A 27,444-nucleotide genomic window follows, 5' to 3' on the forward strand; every position below is an offset into this window, starting at 1 on the left:
CGCTGTTCACGCCCCTTATACAGGGTGGTTCATTGATCGTGACTGGGCCAAATATCTCACGGTGGTGCTGATTGTTGTTCAGCACACACCATGCAAGAAGAGCACATCTTCGTAATCACGGCATCGATTCCAAACCAAGTACAGTGCTGATGAGCAAGTTGTTTCGTTCTCACTATACCCCAATGTCCATGGTGGAGAAGCTGTAAGACAGAGGACTGTAACTAACGTGGTACCACGACCCTGGACTGATCATTATCAGAACGCAACAGCAAAACACCACGTCGTACAAAAAGTCTCTCCTTGTGAGCAAAAAATCGGCGAACCAACGGGTCTCCGATCAGTGACTTTGACAAGGGCCATTGCGTAGCAACAAAACGCAGAATGGGAGTAAGGACAGGATCAGCAGCTGTGGCTGTAGCGACATGACGAAAATCAATTGGAAATGATTCGACCACGTCATCGGTTTCCACATCAATGAACATGCAAGCAATTTCGGAGGAATCAAATGCCCTATCCTCAGCAACAGGCAAGCAGGACAACACATCGGTGTTTCCGTGCTTAGCAGTGGACCGATACAAGATATCGTAGCGCTACTGGGAGAGCAAAATAGACCAACGAATGAATTTCTGTGCTGTACGTGGAGGTACAGGTTTGTTCAGATGAAAAAGCGATGTCAAGGGTTTTTGGTCTGTGATTATGGTAAAGTGACAACCATATAAGAAATCATGAAACTTTGTAACACCAAATACGAGAGCCAATGCTTCTTTCGCGATCTGTGAATAAGTTCTTTGAGCAGACGAGAGCTATTTGGACGCAAAGGCAATAGGGCGATCGTGCGATCCATCTTTGTGCGCAAGCACAGCACCGATCCCGAAATCCGATGCATCCACCATCAACAAAAGGGGCTTCTGGGGATCGAATGGTGTAAGGCAAGTATTGGAAAGCAACGCCGATTTCAACTGGCGAAAGGCACGTTCGCATTCTGTCGTCCAGACGAACAGAACACCCTTACGGCGTAAGCGATGAAGCGGAGCTGAAATGGAAGAGGCATGCTGAATATAGCGATGGTAGTAATTTATTTTTCCCAGCACACTCTGGAGCTGCTTCAGATTCTGCGGTGACAGCAAGTCTTGTATGGCACGAAGGTGGGTGGGACTGGGATGTATGCCTTGGGCATTGAGTACATGTCCCAAGTATGGTAAGTCCCGAGCAAAAAACACACATTTGTCCTTCTGCAAGCGAAGACCATTTTGTCGCAAGACCTGAAATAATGTTCTGAGATTGGCCAAATGTTCTTCTTCTGTCTTTCTGGAGATCACAATATCGTCCAGATAATTTACTGCAGTAGGGACCGACGCACAAACAGTTTGTAGATATTGCTGAAACAATGCAGGGGCAGATGCACACCCGAATGGCAGTCATTTGAATCGATACAAACCAAGATGCATGTTAACCACCAAAACACGCTGGGATTCTTCGTCCACCGGTATTTGCAAATATGCATCTGCTAAGTCCAACTTCGAAAAATGTTTACCCGGGCACAGTTTGTCAAAAAGATCTTCCCGGCGGGGTAAAGGAAAAGTTGCAATCACCAGTTGTGGATTCACTGTTGCCTTGAAGTCCTTACAAAGTCTCAGTTTGGCGGAAGGTTTTGGCAAAATTACTAAGGGTGATGCCCAGAGAAAAGCCTGCACACGTTCAATTACACCTTGTGATTCCAAATCATGTAATGTTTTTGCGACCTCATCACGCAATGTGTGGGGAACATTGCGCGCTCTGAAAAATTTCGGTTGCGCGTTTACTTTCAGTTCCAAATGTGCTTTATAGTTCTTAGTGCAACTGAGGCCCGGTGCAAAAATGTCTGCAAATTCTTCACATAGACGAGAAAGACTGTCAGAATGCACAGTCTGGTTCACTGATAGGACCTGATTTACTATAGACAAGTTAAACAACTGAAATAAATCGAAACCAAACAAGTTCACTGCAGAAGAAGAACGAAGGACGTAAAATGACACAAGTTTTGTTTGTCCTTTGTATGTTGCAAGAAGGCTGCACTGTCCTAACACAGGGATACGTTGACCAGAATAGCTACGTAATTTAACATTTGCGGCGTGCAACGGAGGTGTGCCCAGCCGTTTGTACGTATCGTGATTGATCAATGAAACTGCAGCTCCGGTATCGAGCTGGAATGGTATCACTTTGCCATTAATGTCCAAGTCTACAAAAAGTTTATTGTCCTGCTGACGACAAGAGCGACTGTCTCGTGCAACATGAACTGACACTGGTACAGAATCACTTGCGACTTGACGGGAGTTCCGGCGATGTCGACGCACACTATGTTTGGGATGAACACAGTCACTGTTAGAAAGAGTGGCACTGGGCGGAGTGGAATGAACGACATGAATTTCCATGAGTGAAGTTTCGCGAGCCTGAGTAACCTTGGTTCGATTCCGATTCCGGCGCGAAGCAAAGGGCCTGGAACGGTTTTGAGCTTCCGATCTGAGCTGTCTCTGGCAAACACTCTGAACATATCCTTTTTTATTACAATAAAAGCAAATAGCTTGGCGTGATGGGCAATGCTTACGTGAATGTTTAGTAGCACACTGCGGGCATGATTTTATCACTGCATTTGCTTGCCTGCACGGCAATCGTGGCTGAGAGCCTGGCGGCAGCGGTGCGGCCGGGCATAAGGGCTGTTTACTGCTCCGTGCAGCTCGCCCGGCGGGCCGGTTAACCTGACACACTGCTGGCGAAGTTTCAAATGATTCCCGAGCAAAGTCAAGTGTGTCCTGCCGATCCAATATGTTGATCACTTGTTGAAGGGAGGGATTTACAAGTTACAAAATCTGTTTTCTTATACGAACATCAGAAACGTTCTGTGCAATTGCATCACATACCATAGTATCTGAATAAGGGAGTCCACATTGACACTCTAAAGCACAATCCCTAGTAGGGCCTTGCAAGATTGCAACCCACTCCCGATTAGTCTGACCTGCCATACGTTTTGTACGAAAGATGGTATACCTATTCGCAACTACATTGACTGGTTCCTTGAAATATGCATCTAATGCAGACAAAATTTCTTTGTAGGACAGAGTTGCTACTTCGTGTCGGGGAAATAATTTGACTATCACACGGTACGTATTCACACCGACAGAAGACAACAAATATGGCTGCCGCTCGTTACCTTGAATTCTGTAGGCGGCGAGATGAAATCCAAATTGGTGTGACCATTCCGTCCAGCTTTCCAGTGCAGCATCAAAAGGTCAAAAAGTGGGTGCAACAACGTGTTGTGCCTGCGTTAGTGGTGAAGTGGCTGCTGCCACATCGTTTTGCACATTGAACCTGGACGATCTGTGCAAGGGCATCCAGTAAGGCCTGCGTCTGCTGATTCTGTAAGCGATAAAATTCGGACAGTACATCTGGAGATTGTGGCGAAGCCATTACACAAGTAAATCAGGGCAATTTAGATAAGAACACTTTTACTCTTGTCGCCACTGTTGTGGTTGGCAGGAGAGCCAACCGTATGGTTAAAGGAGGCCGTATGCATGCGTTTTAGCTCACGCAGGCTGGAATAAGATCTGGAACATAACAAGGGAATTAGAATTGAGAAAAACGGATGTAGCTGGTGGAATACTTAACTTTAATCCACTCATGGAGAACGTCGCTCTTTATGGTACATGATTCACAATATCAATAGTACGGATACTGGTGCCTTGCTAGGTCGTAGCAAATAACGTAGCTGAAGGCTATGCTAACTATCGTCTCGGCAAATGAGAGCATAGAAGTCAGTGAACCATCGCTAGCAAAGTCGGCTGTACAACTGGGGCGAGTGCTAGGAAGTCTCTCTAGACCTGCCGTGTGGCGGCGCTTGATCTGCAATCACTGATAGTGGCGACACGCAGGTCTGACGTATACTAACGGACCGCGGCCGATTTAAAGGCTACCACCTAGCAAGTGTGGTGTCTGGCAGTGATTCTACACTTAGTAGGTGCTGTCGGAAACTGCATTTGCCTCTAAATGCAACCAGTTGTTCATCCACTGTCATATATGCAGACACAGTGTAATTACTGACACAGTTTGACATGAATAATTCAAATACTTCTCTGAATGCAGCTAGGCGATCAAGTTCTCTACACTGTGGTCGTCTTGAATATCATTGAATTTCATTGTTGCAAGAAATATTGCATTTCAAGAACCATTTGTGTCCCATAAGTCTTCCAGGTTTTGGTTTCCTGCCCTGTAATGCCCAGCCAGTATCAACAGACCCAGAAGAGATTTGATTTCTTCCTAATTTCTTGGTTTGCCATCATGGTCTCTTGTGAAATTTGTTGCAATATGTTGTATGTTAATATTTGCACACAATGTAATTGTTCTAATTATTATGTCATTTATAAATATCAAAAAACAGTCCACAGCAGTTTTCACAGATTTTGTGATAGCTTTCACACCAGGGAGATGAATAATGAGGTCGACACTTCTAGTTCTTACGTTATGACTAGGACAACTTTTCATCCATTTTCCAATAAAAAAAATCATGCTTGCTTTCATTATACGCTGCACTTACTTGTGGTTCCAGTTCCAGGTTGTCTTCATCCTCCATTTCTGTGTCACTGTGATGAGAGAGAACTTCACAACTGTCAGTTTCCTCCTCTTTCTCTTCTCCTCCTTCAAAAATTTCATCTAAGACCTCTTCCAGAAGCTCCCACACTCATTCTTGTTCTATTTCATAATGATCAATAGCTGTTTTAACTGCAGAGTTTGACAAAATAGAAGCAGCTGCTACGTAACACAACTGTGCACTTTCGCACAGCACTGCAACATGAAGAGTTGTGTGGGGGGCCGGCAACACCTCAGAGCACATTGTTGTGTGTTTTCTTCGAACTTGTGCTTCCATTGTAGATTCTATTGTTACTAAAAGCTTTCGTATTATGTCCTAGAAAGGTACCAAACAACATGACATTATACTCCTGTCCATTATGCAATAATCCATTGATAAGCATGACTGGTGTGTTCTGAACACCCCACGCGACCACTTAAGGTTTAATAACATTATGTCAGGCATGTATTCCACATCAACTAATGAAGGTAAGTGGTGCCCCAGTTGGGATGGAGTAATGATCCCAAGCTTTTATCGTTTATAATCTGATGAATAACTTTAATTGAAGGGTGTGAAAAATTCTCAATTATGATGCAAGGCAAAGCAATGAACTAAAATTTGTACCAGCACTGGGATTTGAACCTGGGTCTCTTGTTTATTAGATAGATGTGCTAACTGCTGTGCCAAGTTAGCACTGCGGCTACCACAACTGCATGGATTACCTAAGTATGCCTCCCTCCCTGATACAAATCCCACTTCACAGCTCAGGCCATTGCTTTTCCCCTTCTAAACTTGCATCAGTATTGCAGAGGCTCTCCAGTACTGGAATAGCACCTTAGCAGCGAGCAAAATAGGGTTAATACTACTTTGGCCTACATCATTATTGTAGATAAAAGTAAGACCCAATGTGTCACAGGAACTTCATCTGTATAGGACTAATAAATGTTTGATTATCAAATTTTGGACCAAAAAGTCATCCCGAATGTCATGGAGGTTGAAGAGGTTGTCAGCCAAGGTGAACCAAGTCTGGGGGTTGTCTTTCAGCAGTGGAGGGAGTTTAGGAAATCTTCCAGTCAAAAAATGCTGTGTAGGTGAAAGACCCAGAGGCTTTGAAAGTGAAGAGGCACTGTGAGTGGCAAAATCTTGATTGAGTGATTGAGTGATGAATGTTGTCCCAGGGCAACATTGGTTGAAGTCATCATGGGGGGGGGGGGGGGGGGGTGTTTAAGATGAAGACCACACTCAGTACATAACCCTGTAGGCATGTGAGCAAGGTTGACTGATTTGGCAGCAACGACCTTGGTTGTTGAATGCAGCAGCAGTGTGCAGTGGGCTGTGAGATTTTGTGACATGGAAGAAGATGCGAAGTATACAGAACTGGAGAACATACAATACCTTGATGGGCTTGACGAGTGTGGTAGTTAATAGTTTGCTCGCCACTGAGTGTAAGTGTCAATGTATTAAGCACATTAGCCCCACATTGGGCAGTAATATCAGGTCCAAAAATTCATTGGTCTGTGGATCTTGTGAAGTGCTGAGATCAACACGTCCTTGCATAAATACCACAGATAATGCACTTGGTTTGTGCCATTGTGAACTCCAAGAGGTTAAAGAGCTCCCTTGTGTTGCATGAGGAAGGAATCATTCCTGTTCCATTATAACATGGTTTGTGGTGGGTGGGACACCTTAGATTCAAAATGTAAAGGCAAAATGTGATAGAGAACACAGAATCTCGTGCGTTTTATGATGAATGACTCTCAGTACATAATGAGCACATGCCACACAGTAGAGAGTCACCGGAAACATGTGAGAAATGAAAATTGGTCTGAGGTCACCAATGTGGTAGGTTCTGTCCCTTTGTTGTATGATGCAGAAATAAAAATCTCCAACATGGGATAAGTTGTGGAACAATTTATTCACTAGCTGCATGAACACACAATGAACAAATTTGAGAAAAACCCAAGGAATATGAAGTAAGCAAAGAATATAGAGATTAGAGTCTCCATGTAAAGACCCAGAGGTGCTGTTTTTCTGTTTTATAGTCACCACGTAAGGATTAGTACTATACAGCTTACATATATTTTGTTTGGATTTTCCATCACTGCACATTAACAGTATTTTTTTCTCTTTCATTCTTCTTTGGACTTTTGTAGTCCTCTTATGTGATCCTGCACACTATTATGCACCAGGAAGTGTGAATCCTTTGAGACGCTGTATTTTTAATCACTAACTAAATCAAATTCCTGATTGCTTTTGTCAGCCTGCTTGTAGTTAAGGTCTCAATTAATTAATATTTTGAATTTTTTTTTAAAATAGTAGTATACCAAATTGTGTGGATGGGCTTCTGAATGGTTACAACACATTGAATAAAGCAGAAGCCTCTTTGAAACAATTGCTGAAATGAAGTTATAATAGTTACTTAGTACATACGGTTTGTCATGTGTACCTGTGTTATTCAGTAGGAGATGATCTGTCCTTTTGATAATTGCACTGGAAGGTAGATTTTTTCTTTTATAGTAGCATTTGCAATTGCCAGAGTGCAGCAGTACCCAGTGCTGAGTTGCACAGGAAATTATAATATGAGTAAAATAGTGAATGCTCTATAATTAAAAACTTGTTCTCTGATTAGAGTAGTACTCATCATTAACCACTTGTTCCTTTAACATGTGAAAATTATGGTGTGACTATGGGTAGTACAAAGTCAAAACATGACATTATGGGGCATTGCATCATTCCTTTTCCCTCATAAAGCCTTTCTGTTTTCTCCATCCGCTGTTGTGATATGTCTGCCTTGCTCACAATTCCTCCATTATGTTCTAATGTCCAGTCTTCATTTCCAATTTTTAATTTTTTTATAGCAATGTAGATGTGCTATAATTCTTCCCATCAGTGATTTACTATGTCACAAAATAACAAAAAGTGCTATCACACACAGGTTCATTTTTAGTTTCCTCTTTTCCTCCAATCCAGAAACTTTTGCTGCTTATTTCCAGTGACCCCAATACTTTTCAATATACCTTGACCACACTTATTTGATAATGGTATCTTCCACTACACAACATCCCTGGGATTCTGTGGATACAGTTCAAAAATGTATAATATTGATACTCTTTCCTTCTCATCTTGTCCAGTAAGTCTCCTCTCACGGGGTTCAAGGCAACTTTTCTGAACTCTACCTCTTTCCCAAAACGTTACCAGTACTTTTCCATCATCCCTCTTCCTTCCCCATCAGTTCTGCCAGAAGAAAGAGCTACTGGCTCTGAAACCTTGCAAACTGTATACCTTTTATAGATTTGTTCTCCTGCCACCACCTGATGAGTAGATTTTTTGTCTATCAGTTACAGTATATTTTCAAAAGTAATTAATTGTCATTATTTTTACTCATGATATGTTACATTGCAGAACTGGGAGAGGTTGTGAGTGCTGTAAATCGTGGTTTTCAGCGAGGTGAGAATGACTTTGGTGTCAAAGCAAATACTATTCTCTCTGCACTCAATGGTACTGGCACAATAAAGGATATTGTGGAGCTATGCAAGAAGTTTAAAGGAGATGGTGTCGTTGGATTGGACATAGCAATGAATGCAAATGACAAATCAGAAACTTACGGTGAGCTTTTTTTACTTTCATTACTGAAAAATTTAAGAAGAAAAAGAAGGTACAGAAACATAATGTCTAGATTTCTTGATAGACCATAAAGTTACTGAGACCTATTGTTAAAATAAAATTGAGAATAAAATCCGGTATAAAATAATTTAAAAACTAAAAACATAGACTTTAAAAGAGAAAAGATGTTGCTCAATGTAGATTGTGTTGGACATATATATTAGCATGAAATAAATGGTGAAAATGTCTTTTCAATCAGTTGAAGTACCATTAAACCAAGAAGAGATTGGTGCATATGAAGAGGCCAGGAAATCTGGAATTCACAGAACACTGCATGCTGGTGAAGCTGGTGGGGCTGAAATGGTACAAAGGGTATGTTACAGAATATGCTTTAATATATTTTTCTTATCACGACATTTTTCTTGGACCAATTTGAATGTGCAAAATTAGAGAGCTCATGCTTGTGGCATTAGAAGAATCAATTGTCATCTTCATTAAAAAGTCCTCAGAATGACAACTGCAGGGACAAAAAGATCGTAATAAACCTAAATCATGACTCATGCATTAGGCACACAAATGCTCTGTGTAGTATTCTTGAACTGTTCTTATAGATACATAAGTTAATCAGGCTGAGTTTACTTACACCAAAGTTCAGTCAGTGTAATTGTGTATAGGCAGTCAAATGAATCTGGGATATAGTATATAATTAACACAGCAAAGACATACTCCCTTCATCAGAAACGTTCCACGACAGGTTTTTTGTTATTTCTGAGTTTGCAATATTATAAGGAAAAAATGTTGTTTATATATTACCTGTTCTGTGTGTGTCCTTGAAATGAGCTTGGCCATATTTCTGTGCAAACTCATGAGATGACAAGGCTGAACTTAGCAATACAGTGCTTGGGTTCTTTGTGCAATAGTTGTTGTGACACAATTGATGCTGATTGTGAGCAAAGAGTGAACATTAAGCTCTATGTTAAGCTTGAAAAAACCACTAGTGAAACGTGGACAATTATCAAGGAAGCTTAAGGAGGTGACGCACTTTCAAGAAGTCATGTTTACGAGTGGCACAAAAGTTTTCATGAAGGCAGGAATTTAGTGCAAGATGATACCAGAGCTGGTCGCTTGTCTACAGCACAAACATATGAAGATGAGGAGCGTGTAAGGCCATTATTACAAGAAAACCATCATGTAACCATGCATGCGATATTAGAAGAATTTAACCTGAATCATGATGTGTATCATAAGATTTTACGCAAAGATATAGGGAAACGGAAACTTAATGCAAAACTCTGCCCTCACACACTAACAGACCAATGAAGGAAAGATGGAGAATTTCTGCTGAACTACTGGATAGAGCCAGACATGATACCAGATTTCTGGCTAAGATTATTGCTGGGAATGAAAGTTGATACCACCAGAATGACTTTTACATGAAGCGTCAAAGTGCTGAATGGTGAAATTCTGGATCAACAGCTTCAAAAAAGTCAAAAAACAACTTTCAAGAACAAAGACAATGTTGATTGCATTCTCTGACAGTAAAGTATTAGCTCATCCTGAGTACACTTTCCTCAAGGCCAAACAGTGAACAAAACTATTGAAAGAAACCAAAGTCTTGAAACATATATGATAAGCAGTTCAATGTTGATGCCCTGATTTGTGGCAGTCTCAGGACTGGTTCTTACTGCATGACAATGCGAGACCCCATACTACCTTATTTGTTACAAAGTATCTGGCCAGACATTCTGTTATTGCCATCCTATATCCACCATATTCACCCTACATCTCGCCTTGTGATTTTTTCTTGGTTCCATGTGTGAAAAACTACTAAAAGGAAAGTTTCATCAAGATATTGCAGGCATGCAACAGGCTGTGAAAAATGAGCTTACAAGCATTGCAGTTGAAAATTTCCCTGCTTTCTTCCAAGACCTCCAGAAACTGTGTACAGATAGCCAAGGGGACTACTTCAATATGAGCTAGGATCATTGCTTGGTAAGCGCCATTTTCTACTTAGGAAAAAAGCTGTCATGGAACATTTCTGACAAATGTTGTATGTAACACAGGTAGGTATGCATACAGAAGTGTCCTCTATTGGAAATCACAAAGGAACAGTGTGAACATTCACAGCTGTGATATTTATCTGTTAGACATGCTCAACATGAGATCAGTGAATCATGTGTGCATCTGACTTCACTATGCAGAGTGCGAAAGACAAACAGTGAGGTGTAATGCAGTTTTTTACTGTAAAAGGAGTGTCAGGCTGTGATATTCATGCTCAAATGCCTGCCGTGTGTGTTGAACACAGTACATCATGTGTTCATGTATTTCTGTGGAATAAATGTTTTCCAGAAGGCTGCATCTCATTGAAAGACAGAGGTTTGCCAGGACAGGCACATTGCGGCATTACCCCTTCTGTCATTCCTATGATAGATGCTGCTATCAGAAATGACTAATGGTGGACAGTGGAAGACATTTGCGCATGTTGGGCACCAGTCACAGTATTGCTCACCCCATCATGACAGAGAGCATCTGAAGTTCCAGAAAGTCTGTGCACAGTGGGTTTCCCACAACTTGATGGAGCAGCAGAAGTTGAACAGAATCTCAACTTCACTGCAGCACCTGGAGTGGTATCATGATAAAGAATATTATTTTCCATCCTATGTCATGGGAGATGAGACATGATGTCATCATTTTGAGATAGAGAGCAAGTGTCAGATCCAATAATGGAAGCACATGGTTTCACCCCCCACCCAAAAAATCCAAAGCCATTAACACCAGCTCTGGGAAAGTCATGATGACTTATTTCTTCGACTGCAAGAGCCTGCTGTTTATTGGCTTTCTGGCAAACAGTATCACAATTAATGTGACAAATGGACACTTAAAAAAAAATTAAAGCTCACAGTCAAGTCCAAATGCTCAAGAATTTTGATGGACGGCATCATTCTGTTGACAAGGTTGTTTTGATTACACAGCAGAAGTATTTACACATCCTCCATACAGTCCCAATCTCTCCCCAAGTGATTTTCATATTTTTGGAGCCCTGAAGAAAGATATTCATGGCTATGAATTTGCTTTGGATGAAGAAGTGCACACCCCAATACAGCCATGGTTCCATGGGCAAGCACAAACATTTTTCCATGAAGGGCATTGCCCATCTTGTCTCACAACAGGAGCAGAAATAGTGGTTTGAATTACACAAACAATATTTTGTTTGTCGCATAATTATGTGAAATCTATGATCTTTTACAATTATTTTCGTAGCATGTGTCAGAATCTCATGACCCTAAACAAAGATGTTTGTACAGTCATTCCAGACACCTTGTGCTCTGACAAATGTCATTCAATGCCAACCACATAAGTGGAATAATTTATGTCAGTTTTGCCCACAAAAGCAGTCTTTAATTATATCCATTTAATGTGGAGAATAACTTTGTAAGCAGGCAATTTGATGTTATTTTAGAATGTCACTGCATAGTTCTTCTTATGGAAAACAGAAAATGAGAAAAATCTTCATAAGAAAATTCATACTGATTCGGATAGATGGCTAAATTCCACATAAATAAATAAGTGACAATGAGTATACCATACTTAATGGATAACTCTAGGTTGTTTCGTATGGAATGATTTGTGTTCTAGGCCCTGGATGTATACCACACAGAGCGTGTGGGGCATGGTTATCGTGTGGTTGAAAATGAAGCTATTTACAGCAGCTGTAAAGAAAGAAGAGTACATTTTGAGACCTGTCCTTGGTCAAGTTATCTTACTGGAACAGTCCCATTAGGTGTAAGGAAGCATCCAATTGTCAGGTAATATGTCAACACTGTAACATATTAATTTCAACTAACTTTCATAAACAGCATCAAATCGAGAAAATTTAACATAAAGCACAAACAAATCTCATGTTTTCAGTTTTCATATCTTCTACAGCCACTTGTTTTTATGACGTTTCTCAATCTGTTATGTAGCTTATTGATAATCAGTTAAATGAAATTGCCATATTTTATTCCAGTCAAAATGCCTGGCTTATGAATTTTAATTCTGCCAGTGAACTGGCTTAAGCTAATTTGGCTAACAATTAAAATCTGTCAGAATAATATTACAGATGGCTGCAGTACACAAGATATAAAAGGGCAGTGTGTTGATAGAGTTGTTATTTGTACTTTTGTCATGTAAAAAGGTTTCTGAAGAGATTATGGCTGCACAATGGGAATTAACAGACTCCGAATGGTAGTTGCAGCTACTTGCATAAGGCATTCCATTTTTGAAATAATTAGGGAATTCAATATTCTGAGATCCACAGCGTCAAGAATGTAGCAATACCACATTTCAGGCATTACCTCTCACTATGCACAATGCAGTGGTTAACAGCCTTCATTCACGACTGACAGTAGGGATATTTGAGTAGAGTTGTCAATGGTAATGGACAAGCACCACTGCATGAAATAACCACAGAAGTCAATGTGGGATGTACAGTGAATGTATCCTTTAAGACAGCATGGTGAAATTTGGCACTAATGGGCTATGGCAGCAGATGACATAAGTGAGTGCCTTTGCCAATAGTACCACATTGCCTGCAGCACCTCTCCTGGGCTCATATCCATCTTGTTGGCCATAGATGACATGAAACAATTGCCTGGTCAGATGAATACTGATTTTGTTGGTAAGAGCTGATGGTAGTATTCGAGTGTGGCACAGATCCCACGAAGCCATAGAGCACTGTGCAAGCTGGTGGTGGCTCCATAATGGTGTGGACTGTTTTTACATGGAATGGACTGGATTCTCTGAATGTTTAGCTACTTGGAGACCATTTGCAACCATTCATGGCTGTCATGTTTCCAAACAATGATGGAGTTTTTGTGGATGATAATGCAACATGTCACTGGGCCACAGTTGTTCACAATTGGTTTCAATGTTATGGACAGTTTGAGTGAATTTATTTGGCAACCTGGATTTATCGACATGAACCCCATTGAATATTTATACGACATAATCAGGAGATCAGTTTGTGCATAAAGTCCTTCACTAGCAATACTTTAACAATTATGGATGGCTATAGAGGTAGCATGGCTCAACATTTCTGCAGGACACTTCCAGCGACTTGTTGAGTCCATGTCACATCAAGTTGCTGCAGTACACTAATCAAAAGGAGGTTCAACACAGTATTAGGAGATATCACATGACTTTCACAGCAGTGAAAAAGGCAGCTGGGAGGGGGGGGGGGGGAATGTCTGCTACGAAAGTATCCCCCTCCATCTCATCTTTATGCATGCTTTCTTGACTGCCGCTTTTTCACCCTACTCTTTAATCAGAAAAAAACTGGACTCTTTTCTGAAAATGGTATTGTTGCTTCAGAAAATGTCATACCTTGCAATTAAACAATATTTTTCTCAAAGTAGAAGCTATAGTTTTGTGTATCTATTTAATATTTTTGTAAGAAATTTTTGAATATTGTAATAAAGTACACTATTGTTAAGAGTATCCCAATTTTTAATGCAGTTTCAACTATGATTAGATGAAACATTCAAGATTTCACTAACTCTACATGTTAGTTTTAATCCTAGTACAAAATATGAAACTTGGGTACCATTTTCTCCTGGAAGGAAGATTAAAATTTTACATCCTGCCATCAGCAGAGACATAAGAGATTGTTTTTCTCTTGCTAACATAACTGTGGTGGAGGTTACTTCCCATGCGCTTCTCTTCACTGCATGATACTCAATCTGCAAGTGAAGCTTCCATCCTCTACTTCTCATACTTAAGACTGGCAAACGTAACAGGAAGGGCCTTTTATACAAGGTGGCTCTTCTGCAGTGAGACATAAATTGTGGTGGAGAAAGAAAAAGTTGAGAGGAAACATTGTTTACAAGTTTGGAACATGAAATACAACAGTAAATAAAAATATGTTAATATTTTTGTTATTCTACTCAGAAGTACTATTGAGTGTACCTGTAAACACAGTATGAATATAAGAGCAATCCTTCTGAAAATCAACCTAGAACAGATGTGACAGTGAAATGGGTGATTTTGAGAACTCCACCATTGACAAAAATTCATTCACAAAGATATAAAAGAAACAGAATATGAATTTACAATGCTTGTAATTTAAAATGCCCATCAGTTGAAAATGACATCACTTAGGTCGCTGCCCTTCTGTTTCTCACATAGTTTAAGTCTTTTTTGGAAGTTAAAGATCAAATTTTGCAAGATTGGCACTGGAATTTGAATAACTTCCTCCAGAATTTGAGCGTTCAGTTCCTGGATGGTGTGTGGTGGGTCACACCAGAAGATCTGAGATTTAAAATGACCCCAAAGGAACAAATCACATGCTGAAAGGTCAGGGATATGGGAGGCCAGGAAATACCCCATTCTTGGAGATGATATGGCCAGGGTATTAATGGAATGCTGCAAGATGTGGCATGTGGCCCCATCTTGATGCATGGATGTGTCTGCAGTTAAATGATGATTAGAAAACTGCTACACTAACAAATGGTTCAACATGTGAGCATAACATTCTATATTTTTTGCAGTGACATCATTGCTGTGATTATCTTCCTTCCTTTCTTTTTTATTTATTTATTTATTTATTTTTACTAAGAAAAAGAGGAAGAAGAAGGCCCTATGATTTCACACAATGATCTACTGCACTACACTACCACTTTCTGATTGTGAAATGGCATTTCATGAAGCTTTTCAGGATTTTCATATGACCAGTATCTAAAATTTGGCTTGTTAACAAAGGTGACACATAAAAAATTGCCTTATCACTCCTGATCAGATAGTTGCACAGCCCTGGCTTATCATTGATGAACTCCAACAATTACCCACAAAAGCATAGTCTCTTTGGGATGTCATCCACATTCAGTTTGTGCACTATCTGAATTTTGTATCATTGGTACTGCAGTTCCTTGTGCAATATTCGCTATACACTGTGATCCAATAAGTCAAGTTGCAGTGCATGCTTGTGTGCAAAACTGTACATGGGCAAGGAAGGGGGAAGAGGGTTGTTGGATTCTGCTTACAACAACAATATGCAGGAGATTGATTGATCTGGACTTGTAAGTGGGCATCCAAGGCTACTGTTAAATGACAGAATGGGAAATTAGGTAAAATAAAGAGAATGTATTTCAGTGTACGGTATACAAAGGGCACACCTAGGTCAGAAGTTACCAGGTGTAGGCTAGTCCAGGAGGATTAACAACTAAATAAGTGGGTAAGGGAAGGGAAGGTGGTTCATGTTAATTGATGTTGGTGGCCGGTCATGAAATGTAGAGGTGGAGGCTCTGCCTCCCAAGAAAGATGTCTGTTCTGGTCAAGGTCTGGATCAAAAGAGAGAGAGCAGCTGTGTTCTGCACTGCAGAATCCTCCAGGGTTCACACACGTGACCTGTTTCCCACACACACTATTGGCTAAAACTGATGGTATGAATTCACTAGCAGTTTCAGCAGAGAGCTAAAGGTGTCTCTTGTCAACAGCTTTAACTAGACAGAACTGCCTCGTTTCTGAAAGGCAGGCAACTTGTGACACATACTCCCAGCTGAAGCCGCTCTGGGAGAAAACTTGTTAAGATTTTTCTGAGCTTCTGAAATAATTTTTTTTAAACCAATTCTGTAAAATATTCATTGACTGGCTGCCACCCTATACAGAACATGTGGAACTTCGGCTGTAGTCATCTTCCACTCTTCCAATATTCTTCTGGTGTGCAGACACATGTCGCACTTCCACACTCCTCTTCCACATCATGTCACCTGTTTTCTCAAAGTTCTGTACCCTCATTTTGGTAGCATGTGCTCACGGGCCTGGGTCATGATGTGCAAGATTATAATAAGCACAAAATACATGTCGTGCTGTCACCTAGGTGTTGTGGTTTTTGTAATATGCCATAAAAGCAACAGTGCATTGTTTACTGGTCCATGACATCAGTGAATCAGAGTCAATGACAAAGGTTTGTTGTCCAGATGGTACTGTTCCCATTTTCTGATACCTAATGCAACATATTATTTCTGTAGTTGCCAAATAGCCTGTTTCACTATTGTGTCTGTCACATTTTCAGCACAGCATATGAACTTAGCTCTTTCTTTCTTGGTGACAGTGGATTCCTTAGGAAAATTCTGCACATCCTCAATGCAACACATTATGAATATGTAATTTTTGAATATAACCTCACCTTCCTCCACACTTTTTTCTGTTTTGTTGTACTGCCAGTGATAAGGGAAGCCACCACGCCCCACAATTCATTTTTTCTATGTAGTCAAGCTCAAATTGATTGTATGGCACCTGATTAACTCCAAATTATCACTTTTGTACAGGAACCTAAGACTGAAATATTTGTTTCTTCTAACTCTAGAGGGATTTCTTCTTTCCTTGTATTAAAATTAGACATTGTCTCCTTTTATAAATACTAACTAAATGTATGCATGATGATGATGACTTATCCTTCTCTAAACTATGTTATAAGTCAACAACTTGTCTGCCTCTATGTGTGTAAAAAATGCTTTTATTTTTGATAACTGAGAGAGTTAACAGAAAGAAATATTAACTTTGCACTTTAATGAAGCTATATTCTGATAATCCTACACAGTAACAGGCCTGTTTCCTTTATCAATGGCACTTTCATATTGCCCATGTTCCTCAAATCCTATTTCCCTGTCTTGAATATTTGAGAGGGGGGAGAGGGAGGAGAGGGGGACTAAGATTGGTAAGCAATTTCTTCAGCACAACTTTGCAGCAACTACTGTTGATCTGAAACTTCCTGGCAAATTAAAGCTGTGTGCCAGACCAAGACTCGAACTCGGGACCTTTGCCTTTCACAAGCAAGTGCTCTACCAACTGAGCTACCCAAGCACAGCTTTAATTCCACCAATCCCTTGTCTCCTACCTTCCAAACTTTGAGTCTCGGTCTGGCACACAGTTTTAATTTGCAAGGAAGTTTCATATCAGCACACACACTGCTGTAGAGTGAAAATTTCATTCTACTGTTGATCTGTTTATGGACTCACATACAAACTGTGCAGAGGAAAACTTCCCAGAAACATTTATGTGACACTGCTCTAAACAAGAGCAAATGTTGTATGTCACTATCAGAAAGCAGAAATAGCACCTCTTTGTGATAGTCTATGCCATAAACTTGAACATAGTTAAATAAAGCTTGTTCTTTAATTTTTTGTGAAATTTCCTGTATGTTAGCAGCATTCAAGGATAGTTCTAATCTGAAAAGTTAATGTGAAAAATAAGGCGAATCACAAGGACTGCAGAGCCTTGTCATACAGCTAATCAAGGATATTATATAAGGGTCAGATTTCTGCTTACCACATATAGAAAAGCAATGAATAGCAGATGGGCAAATTTAAAGATGAAGTCCTTTGTTTGTAGTCCCACTGCGATGAGTTGCAATCACAGCTGGGGGTATGTAGTGGTGGTACAATAAGAGGCAAGGGGTGAGAACGAGGAGAAATAACAGGGCAGGGGAAGATGCTGTAGTGCTGCCTGTGGGAGCTTGCAAGGACATGGTGGGGATAGTATTATGCATGTGAGCTGTGGAGATAGAAGATGTGTGTGAGGCTAGAGTGGAATGAGGGGAGGGATAGTCGCAAGTGGAGGGGAGGGACTAGTGGAGGTTTAGGTCAGAAAGGTTATGGAAATGTAGGATATGTGGCAGGTAAAGCTCCCACCTGCACAATTCAGAAATCCGGTGCTGGTGAGAAGAATTCAGATAGCATAGGCTGTGAAGCAGTTACTGAAGTCAGGCTTATATGAAGTCTGTTCAAAAAATTCCAGAAAATTCATAATTACATGCCAATGGTGTGTTGGAGAGAAATGCAGTTGGCATCCTGGCACACGCCTGTGTTTAATGTGTAACTGCCAGAAGTTTCATTGTTGTATGTTTGTTAGTTATTTTTCAGTACTGTATTGAGTAGAAAGTTGCATTGCAAAGTTTGCGAATTTCAAGAGGGCAGAGTTAGAGCAGCAATGAATCTGTAGTAAATTTTGTGTGAAACTCAGGAAAACTGTTACAGAGACACACTAAATGATGCAGGAAGCCTACAGTGATGAGTGCTTAAGCCATACTCATTGTTACAAGTCGTTCACACTGTTTAAAAATGGCCAGACAGAAGTTGAAGATGGTCCTCATTCAGGGCACCCTTCAATGTCTACTGAAGATGATCGTGTCAGGAACATCAGCGAAATTGTGCATGCCAATTGAAGACTGTCTGTCCAAGAGATTGTAGAAGAATGTAACATTTCAGTTGGATCACATCATGAAATTGTGCACAGCATCTTGGAATGCATCATGTTGCCACCACATTTGTCCAACAGCTCATGAGCCAAGACCAGAAAGACCTTTGCCTCACAATCTGTGAAGAGCGTTTGGATTGCACAAATGAGAATGAGATGTTCCTTAAAAGAATCACAGTTGGCGCAAGATGTGGGTCTACAGTTATGATGTTGAGACCAAGATTCAGTCTTCACAATGAGTTGGGAAAGATTCTCCAAGACCAAAAAATGCTTGTCAGGTCAGGTCAAATGTCAAAGCCATGCTGATTATTTTCTTAGACTTTGAAGGATTAGTTCATCATGAATTTGTGCCACAGGGGAAAAACTGTTAATCAATGCTACTACTGGGACATGCTGTGAAGCCTGCGAGGAAATGTGAGATGGAAACTGGCGAGAAAATTCATAGCTCTTGCATCATAGTAATGCACCCACACATTCATCACTGTTGATGTATGACTATTGCACAAGAAACGAAATCACTGTGCTGCCTCATCCTCTGTGCTCTCCAGGACTGGCCCCTGCAGACTTTTTTTTTATTTCAAAAGTTGAAAATCCCGTTGAAAGGAAAAAGATTTTGTGATGATAGACAAAATAAAAGAAAATTCATAGACGGTGCTTTGAGTGATCCAGCAAGAGACATATCGAGACTGCTTCCAGAAGTGGAAATGGTGTTGAGAGTGGTGTATCAATTATGGAAAGAATATTTCAAAGGAGATCAAGCACAATAAGTAACGGCAAGTGCAGAAATTTTTTTTGAACAGACGTTATAGTGTTGCATAGCCTACTGAGCAACTGGGTGATCTATCTATCTATTGACCACAGTTTAGTGGTGGCCATTAATGCGGACAGACACTTCGTTAGTGATCATGCCCACATAAAATGCCACACAGTTGTTGCAGCTAAGTTTTCAGACTACATGGCTGTTTTCACAAGACACCCTGCCATTCATGGGGTGAGAAATGCCTGTTAGAGGACTGGAGAAGGTTGCAGTGTGGGAGGATATATGAGACAGCCTGAATTTTCCCATTGTTTGAGTTTTAGAGGATCAATATGCCACAGCCTTTTACTAATGCATGCAGAGTTGTGAATGTACATTATGGTTAGCCTTCAATTAACTTGTCTGAAAATGAATTTTTGTCTTACAAAGTGATATTAATTGTTTCCTAACACAATGTGAAGAAATGCACTAGAAATTAAAAACATCTACATCACATAGTTTGTTAACAGGTTGGTTGCTATATGTTGGATACCAGAAGCAACAGACAATAAACTGATTACTCTTAAATAAATTTCAAAATCTGGTTAGGGGTATGTGTGCCAATTTAAAGCTGGTTCTTGAAACTTTGTTAATCAACTTTCTCAGGATAGTTTAGTCTGTCTTCAAGACTCTGCAAGTTCAGTTCCTTCAGTAAATCTGTGACACTCTTCCATGGATCAAACAAACCTGTGACCATTTATGCTGCCCTTCTTTGTATACATTCAGCATCCCCTATTAGTCCTATCTAGTATGGGTCCCACACACTTGAGCAATTTCACACAACTGATGTTATAATTTCATGAAGCAACTTCAGAGATCAATCTTTTTTTTGATAAATGGTCTAGCCTGTTTTGAAAAGACAGTAAAGCATTCTTTGATTCCACTGTTTACATCAACTCATTCTGACAAGCCAGGTAGATACAAGATAGTTTTGACAATTTCACAAAGGCAGAAGATAATTTTGACAAATTCACAAAGCAGTCTATTTCTTCATAACTGACACTTTAACATGTTTTCTAAAAACTACTATAAACATTATGTTCACTTTTATTCCATGTTTTACAAATAATTTATATCATAAACCTGGACTGGCTACTAATAAGGGATATACATTTCAGTTTCAGATGGATTATATAGTGCAGGATTGTAAGTTAATGCATATATGATGGCCAAAATTTTTAGTAGCATATTATCTATTATTTTCAGATTTGCTGAAGATGGTGTTAACTTCTCTCTCAATTCTGATGATCCCACACTAACCGGAAGAACGCTAAGAGATGACTATGCTCTTGCAGCTAGTTGGGGTCTTACTGAGGCTCACGCTATTCGTGCAGTAAGTTAAGCCAGTGATATTATTAGAATTATTATTTTATTTTGGCAGTTGTCTTTCTTGTCTATGGACATGGTATGGTATAAAAACTTAACAACTTTACTGCTATTCAAGACAAAGATAAAAACTCATTATTTGTTTTCAGAATGAAGGACACTGTCTTTGCAGCTAATAAAACAAAAGCAGTGTCTAAGGGATAGATTTTTCATTGTGAAAATGAAGTAGTGAGCAGCAGATAATAGTGCAAACTAAGAGATGCTTGCTTAACGTTTTGAGAGCTTGTACAAATACAAAGTAAGAAGCAACATCCTTGTAACTGATGCCACTGTACAACTTGGTTTCTAGACTGAGCAGCATGGGTAGGGAGGAAATGAGTGAGGAAAGGTGGGAGGGATGGAGAACGAGTGGATCAGAGAGTGGAACGTTAATGAAGATTGCAGAGTAGGCCAAGCAAAAGTGAAAAAAGCAAAAGGAATAGCTCTCTTACAGAAATCACATAAAAGGTGACAATGTTGATGTTGCTGGGGAAGAGAACAATGTACATGGGAATCATCTATATTTACATCTACAGGGATAATCTGCAAATCACACTAAAGTGCCTGGTAGAGTGTTCATCAAACCACCTTCAAAATAATTTTCTATTCCACTCTTGTACAGCACATGGAAGAAATTAAACACCTATATTTTTCTGAGCAAGCTCTTATTTCTATTATTTTATTATGATGATAAACATGGAAGAAATTGGTTTCAGCAAATAAGATAAATAGTAAAAAACACTAGTCAAGCAATGACATGGAAAATTAGATATGTTCAGACTCAATTATGGGGAGGAATGGAAAACAGAATTATAATGGATACATAGAGACATGGAACTCAGAAGGGGAGATAATGAGCATACAGAGTAGTGGAATGGGAGGATAGGGGATATGTGGGGTAGTAATGTGTGTTTAAAAGACAATTCACACTTTCAAATTTCAGAAGTGTTGGTACTGAGAGGAGGGTTGTGCAGGATGAATCAGAAACAGCTGTTGAAAGAAATTGTATTGTTTTGAGTGGCCTGCTTTAACTTCTATCAGGTTTTCTCTTACTCTTGGTAAAAATAAGAAAGAAAAATAATGACTATATGGATTCTTTATCTCTTGCCATCTCCTCCCACACTTTTCTGAATTTTGTGAGCAAATGCCTGTGCCTCCTTACTTCTTGCTTTATTTTAATCATCAATCATTACCTTTCCCACTCTTCTTATTCTTCTCAACCTATATAAGCACACACTCCACAGTTTTGTGTGGGTGTTTTAACCACTTTGTCTTTAAGGTTAATTGTTGTCTGTCCTCTCTCACTATTTATGTTTCATGAAGTAGTTTTCATTACTGTAATAAGATAAAATTAAATTTTGAAAAAAGTACTGGCAAAAAACATAGACAAAAGAACACACATTCTGAAGCAGCAAGTTTATGACAAGTTAACTGTAGGCTGGACAACACCACTTGTAATTTAAAATGCAGTGCTGCTTCAGTTCAGCCACCCCAGTGTGTTGCATAGCTCAGAGCACGGCCTCAGCCAACCAGTACACCCTTATCTATTCCAAGCTTCACAGGCATATACCTGGGACAGAACTGTCAAAATTTTTGTAAGCAAATAAACTTAAGAACATACTGATAGCTACTTCTCTACAGAAGGGAGCTATCCTCACCCTCAAAATATTCATACTCCCTTACAGTGATTTGTCTTCTCTTGTAGCATTTTCAGCCGACCTAGTAACGATTAGCTGCTTTCATTGCCTGAAACACTGTTATTCCTTTGTACAACACTACATGTCACTGCCAGATGTTTAAGTCAACTGCTATTAGTGCAACACTGAATTGTATAATCATTGCTATTCTATTTAGTGTGACATAAAGAACTAACAAAGAAAGGCTAGATGTGGAGTCTACTGAATGTACTGTAGTGGTTCCTCAACTGCTCAACACTTCTGTAAAATGATGCACTGACATTTCACTGGCCATTTCTTCCAATAACTAATAATCCATCCTTACTCTCACATTTTGTGTCTTTTCATTCATTTTTCTGGAAGTTCCTGTTTCTTTTCCTTCTTCCTTTAGATTACTTTTTTAAAAAAATTGTACCAGTTCATTACTGTTTCTAACTATATGTGTTTGTTAGTCTGATACACCATTTATTCTTGTGTCAACTTTTAATGAGACACTCTTCTTCAATAACACGTAATATTCTTACAGAAAAAGTTACATTTTTTAAAAGTATTCATACATATCATGTGCATCATTCTGTTGACATATGAACACACAGCAGTGAAATGTCTGTCTGTTTCAGAATTTAAATGCAGCCCACGCATGCTTTCTGCCAGATAATGAGAAAGCCCAGCTAATTAAGAAGATCTACAAAGAACTAAACATAAGTGACTAAATTATATTTAAAATGTTGTTGGTGACTTCTGATATATTAACTTTAATAATTAATTATGTAAAGTGGAATTACCACACTGGATTGGAATCACATTGCTTGACATTGATACAATGACTTGCTTCCCCTTTCTTTTCTTTTCCAGTGTTTCACTTCTCAAAAAAATAACATATTGTTCCAGAAGAGAAAAAATTAAAATAAAATAATTGAGTGAGTAAAGACAGTTTCATAAAATAACAGTTTTGAGCAACTGTAGATAGGAACATATGTTAAGAATGTCAGCTACATGGTGCTTGGTTGTTTTTGTGAATAATACCGTCTAGATTATAGATTGTTTAATGTGTTTTGATTTATTATTACTTTTTAGCTACTGCACCATTTCTGACTAGGTTTTATTGCAAACTGACTCTAAAAAAAATGGAAATGATCATATGGCATTGTTGGCTGGGAGTCCCCATTCGTGGGAGTTTGGCTGCTGTATTGCAAGTCCTTTTTAGGTGATACCACATCGGCATCTTGCAAGTCAATGATGATGAAAATGATGATGAAGGACACACAACACCCAGTCCCTAGCCAGGAATCGAACCCATGCCCCCTGCATGGTAGGTTGTAATGCTACTGTTACGCTACAGAGGCAGACTGCTACTGACTCTAACTTTGTTTCATATGTTATGGATCTGATCACGGCTGTAGCTAAAACACATCATAATAAATGGAAGTACATTAAATGAACTAGATGATATTATTCACTAAATCATTTGTGGAACTAATTACCTTTAGTAACAAGTGAGTGACTGTCTTTATTCATTCAATTGTTCACATCTCGTTTAGGATTTTCCCTTACCATATTGAAAGGAAAATGTTACTCATTTCTCATTAAATGCCAGTAGTCACTTATAAATGCATATGTACAACATATCATAGATGTTACATATAAGGAATAAATTATTAGTGTAGAGAACTCATACTAATACTGGGGAAAAATAAAAACTTGAGATTTCGTGATGCCTTACAATGGTGCCTGTAATTTTGTAGAGAATCAGTAAGAATGGTGAATTAGTTTTCCCAAAAAAGTAAATAGCAGGAAAGAATTAGTCTTCAAATCTGAACTAATTCTGTCACATAAATATCAAATTTTATGTTCTCAAAGCACTAGCAGTACACAAATAAAAACTGTAAAATAAACCTCTATTGTTTCTTTCAAGTTCTGCTCTCTCCTGATACTAACCAATCAAAAGTTTCATAAAAATGATTGACCAGCGTTTAGAGTCAAAGAATGTTTGGATATGTCTGTGAAGGTGCACAGAATTTTTCAAAATGTGGAACATTTTACAAATGGCAACAGGGAAATTTTATGATGTATATATTCATATGCAACACTTTCAAGAAATTTGTGTTTTAATTCCAAGTGTCAGTGACACAACTAGCAAATTTCTGAAACATTTCGTTTCAGTTTCTTAAGGCTTAAAACTACCCTTATAACAAGAGTGTGTGTCGAAACTTCCTGGCAGGTTAAAACTGTGTGCCGGACTGAGACTCAAACTTGGGACCTTTGCCTTTGCAGGAGAGCTTCTGTGACATCGGGAATGTAGGAGATGAGGTACTGGTCAAACTGAAGCTGTGAGGATGTCAGTAGGACACTTGCCCATAAAAGGCAAATGTCCTGAGTTTGAGTCTCAGTCTGGCACAAAGTTTTAATTTTCCAGGAAGTTTCATATCAGTGCACACTCTGCTGCAGAGTGAGAATTTTGTTCTGGAAGAGTTTGTCTTAAATGAAGGAGATGCTGACTGGAACGAGGCACAGTCTTTTGTCTTAAGAATTCCGTAGCATTTTACAGAAATGTAGACAACGTAAGGTAAGAAATCAAGCATTTTCTTTCCATTGCTTCATCAAAGGAAGGTGACAAATGACACCCAGGTATACCCTATTTAAATACATTCTGTTGAGTCTTGTGTATCTGTTCTCATTGGGCATGTATTTGTGTGGGGCTCTGCAAGCTGATAAACTCCAGCAGTCGCACAAACAGAGGTAATCACTGCATGCCTGCAATCCACAGGGGTCATGGAAGATGCTGATCCCTCTGAGGAATTTTCAAAGAGTCATCTGTGAAAGAAAAATTTATTTACAGAATCAAAGAAACATTCATTGTCTGCAAAGTCAGTTAATGCTAGTCATATGTTCTGTAAGACCACATGTTAATGTGGTTTGCATGCTGGAAAGGTGACGCTTATTGACTCAAGGTGACATATTCATTTAGCCTTCAAATTATACAAATTACAAAATGGATTAGGAATCTTATAAAGAGATATGTTGATACGAAATGACATTCTTCTATGTGGATGTGTTATCATGTTACTGAGCAAAACTGGCAAATTTGAATTATCCATTTGTAGAACTTTATTTAAGGTATATCACATGACAATCAGAGAGCCTTTGGTTGACACAGCTATAGCTGACAGGTCTTGATACTGCTGAATTATCAGATTCAACATCCTATAGTTACAGCAATAGTAGAGAAATTGGAGAACCCCAATATCACAAATCCAAATAAGTAAAAACACAGGCACACTAAAACATTTGAGTGTGTGTAGTTGATGTTAACTGTATTCAGTATGGCTGAACAGCTTTAGAATCATGTTCTTAAAATGGAAAATATGGTGAGGAAATTTCATTACACACCTTGTGAAGTCTTACAGCATTTGACACACATGGAAAGCTACTCGATTGTCCTGGAAGTGCTCTGTCAAGATGCTTCATGTTATAATGGGCTCTCTTGCTATTGCTGTACCATTTTCCTGCCAACTTCAGTTAAGGATTCCGAGATCACTCTTCCTTGGGCAGAAGTCCTGTTTCTACAATTTAACACAACACACTTCTATCATTCTGCCTTGAAGTTATTTATATTTGTGAATGTTGGCTCAAAATGCAAAACAATATTCCCGGTCAGTCTTCAAAGGAGGCTTATACTTCTTTTGTTCCAAGTTGTCATTATTCCATGTCATACTACCTCTCTCTCTCTCTTTTTGTATTTCTGGACTTAAACTGTTTTGCTCAAAGAAGAGTAAAATATAAGTAACACGGAAGTGTCTATTCTGCAGCTGGTCAAGGTTTAGTCAAAGTAGACACTGAGCATCAGTGACAGAGGGGAGCAAAGGTCATTATTTTGAAGTGACACTTTGTGGGCGGTGGGGTGGGCTCTTTCCTTGGCTAACTGGGTAAGGTGTGAATGAAACACTGAGGGTTCCACTAACAGTTAATTGTTGAGACATAAGACCCTTTAAACAAACACAGTGATACACTGTGTTTTAACTTGCTTAATTCCTCATGGCTGTGGAGTGGCAGAGTTGAAGCATGCAGATTCCGGCGACAGCTTAGCGATGATGGCTTGTGTTGAAGTGTCACGCCAATGGTGTATACTTCCCTCAGTACTGTGCCTGTGACTCTCAGTGGTGGTAGCACACCCTTCTACTTGTGAGTTCGCTTGTAGCATTATTAATAAGCACCTATGGTGTGGCGCGGAGTGCTACATCCCAGAATCAAACTGCGACCCTCAGATTCGCTGCCTTCTGCTGGAGTTAATCAACCCCTAGGTTCACAGGTGATCCATTTGGTGAGGCCGCAGTCCCTTTGTCCTCACCAGCCACCTGGGTAAATGCCACACAAACTTCATCCTGGTAACATCTGGAGTGGCATCTTCTGCATTGACGCTTGGCACAGTACCAACATCATCTTCTGTTGAGCAGCATAGTGGTTAAATTGTTGTAGTGAAATATGACATCCACTGACTAACCATAGGCCCATCTGTCCAGGTGATGTTTTTTTGTGTCTTCTTTCTCCCCTTGAAGGACCTCCACAAAGGACCATCTCATGCCCATTTGTCAGAGGCATTTATTCAGCATTTTTGCCAATGTCGCAAAGTTTCTACAGGGATGACTGACTCTTTGGTCATTGATCTATTCTTTTCATGTTGAGCAGAAATGTGACTAATGTGGACACACATGCCAGCTTTCCATTGTTTTACCACTATGCTGGCGTAATTGGGCATTGCCCTGTTGTCCTCTTCTGCGTCGCCGGATATGTCACATATGTGAGTTTAGTATGCTGACAATTTCTGGAGGATTGTCCGCTGATGTGCAAACTGTGCTGGCCATTGTTCTCCTTGGAAGCATTCCCAGCTGCTTGGTCATTGATCTGTCGAAATGCTGACTGCTGCTGTGCAAACTCTGGTGGTCATTGGCCTTCTTACGTTGGGCAAAAATGTCACCAGTGGCACACATGTGCTGGCTTTCCTTGTTTGACTGCTGCTGCTTGTAAATATTGTGGCTTAACATGTCAAAGTCTCTAAGATGTTTACTTAACCTGTAATAGGTCTTTACATGTTTTTCTGCTTTGAACAACCGTAAATAGCACATAATTATTATACACCTTACAATTTCAAGGAGTTTAGTGATGATCAAGCA

At 39.5% G+C, this 27,444-nt stretch overlaps 1 protein-coding gene across 1 annotated transcript in view; it reads left to right on the plus strand.

The window, feature by feature from the left end:
* Positions 1-24,168, plus strand: part of LOC126334555 (adenosine deaminase-like) — a 93,106-nt gene extending 68,938 nt beyond the window's left edge. Inside the window, exons 5-9 of the mRNA XM_049996931.1 lie at positions 8,003-8,206; positions 8,463-8,575; positions 11,840-12,009; positions 20,439-20,565; positions 22,894-24,168. Of these exons, the coding sequence (XP_049852888.1) occupies positions 8,003-8,206; positions 8,463-8,575; positions 11,840-12,009; positions 20,439-20,565; positions 22,894-22,986 (707 nt within the window). The 3' untranslated portion in view covers positions 22,987-24,168. The remainder of the gene's footprint in view (positions 1-8,002; positions 8,207-8,462; positions 8,576-11,839; positions 12,010-20,438; positions 20,566-22,893) is intronic.
* The last annotated feature ends 3,276 nt before the right edge of the window (positions 24,169-27,444 follow it).

Source organism: Schistocerca gregaria, chromosome 2, assembly GCF_023897955.1.
Source record: "Schistocerca gregaria isolate iqSchGreg1 chromosome 2, iqSchGreg1.2, whole genome shotgun sequence".
Taxonomy (NCBI): Eukaryota; Metazoa; Arthropoda; class Insecta; order Orthoptera; family Acrididae; genus Schistocerca; species Schistocerca gregaria.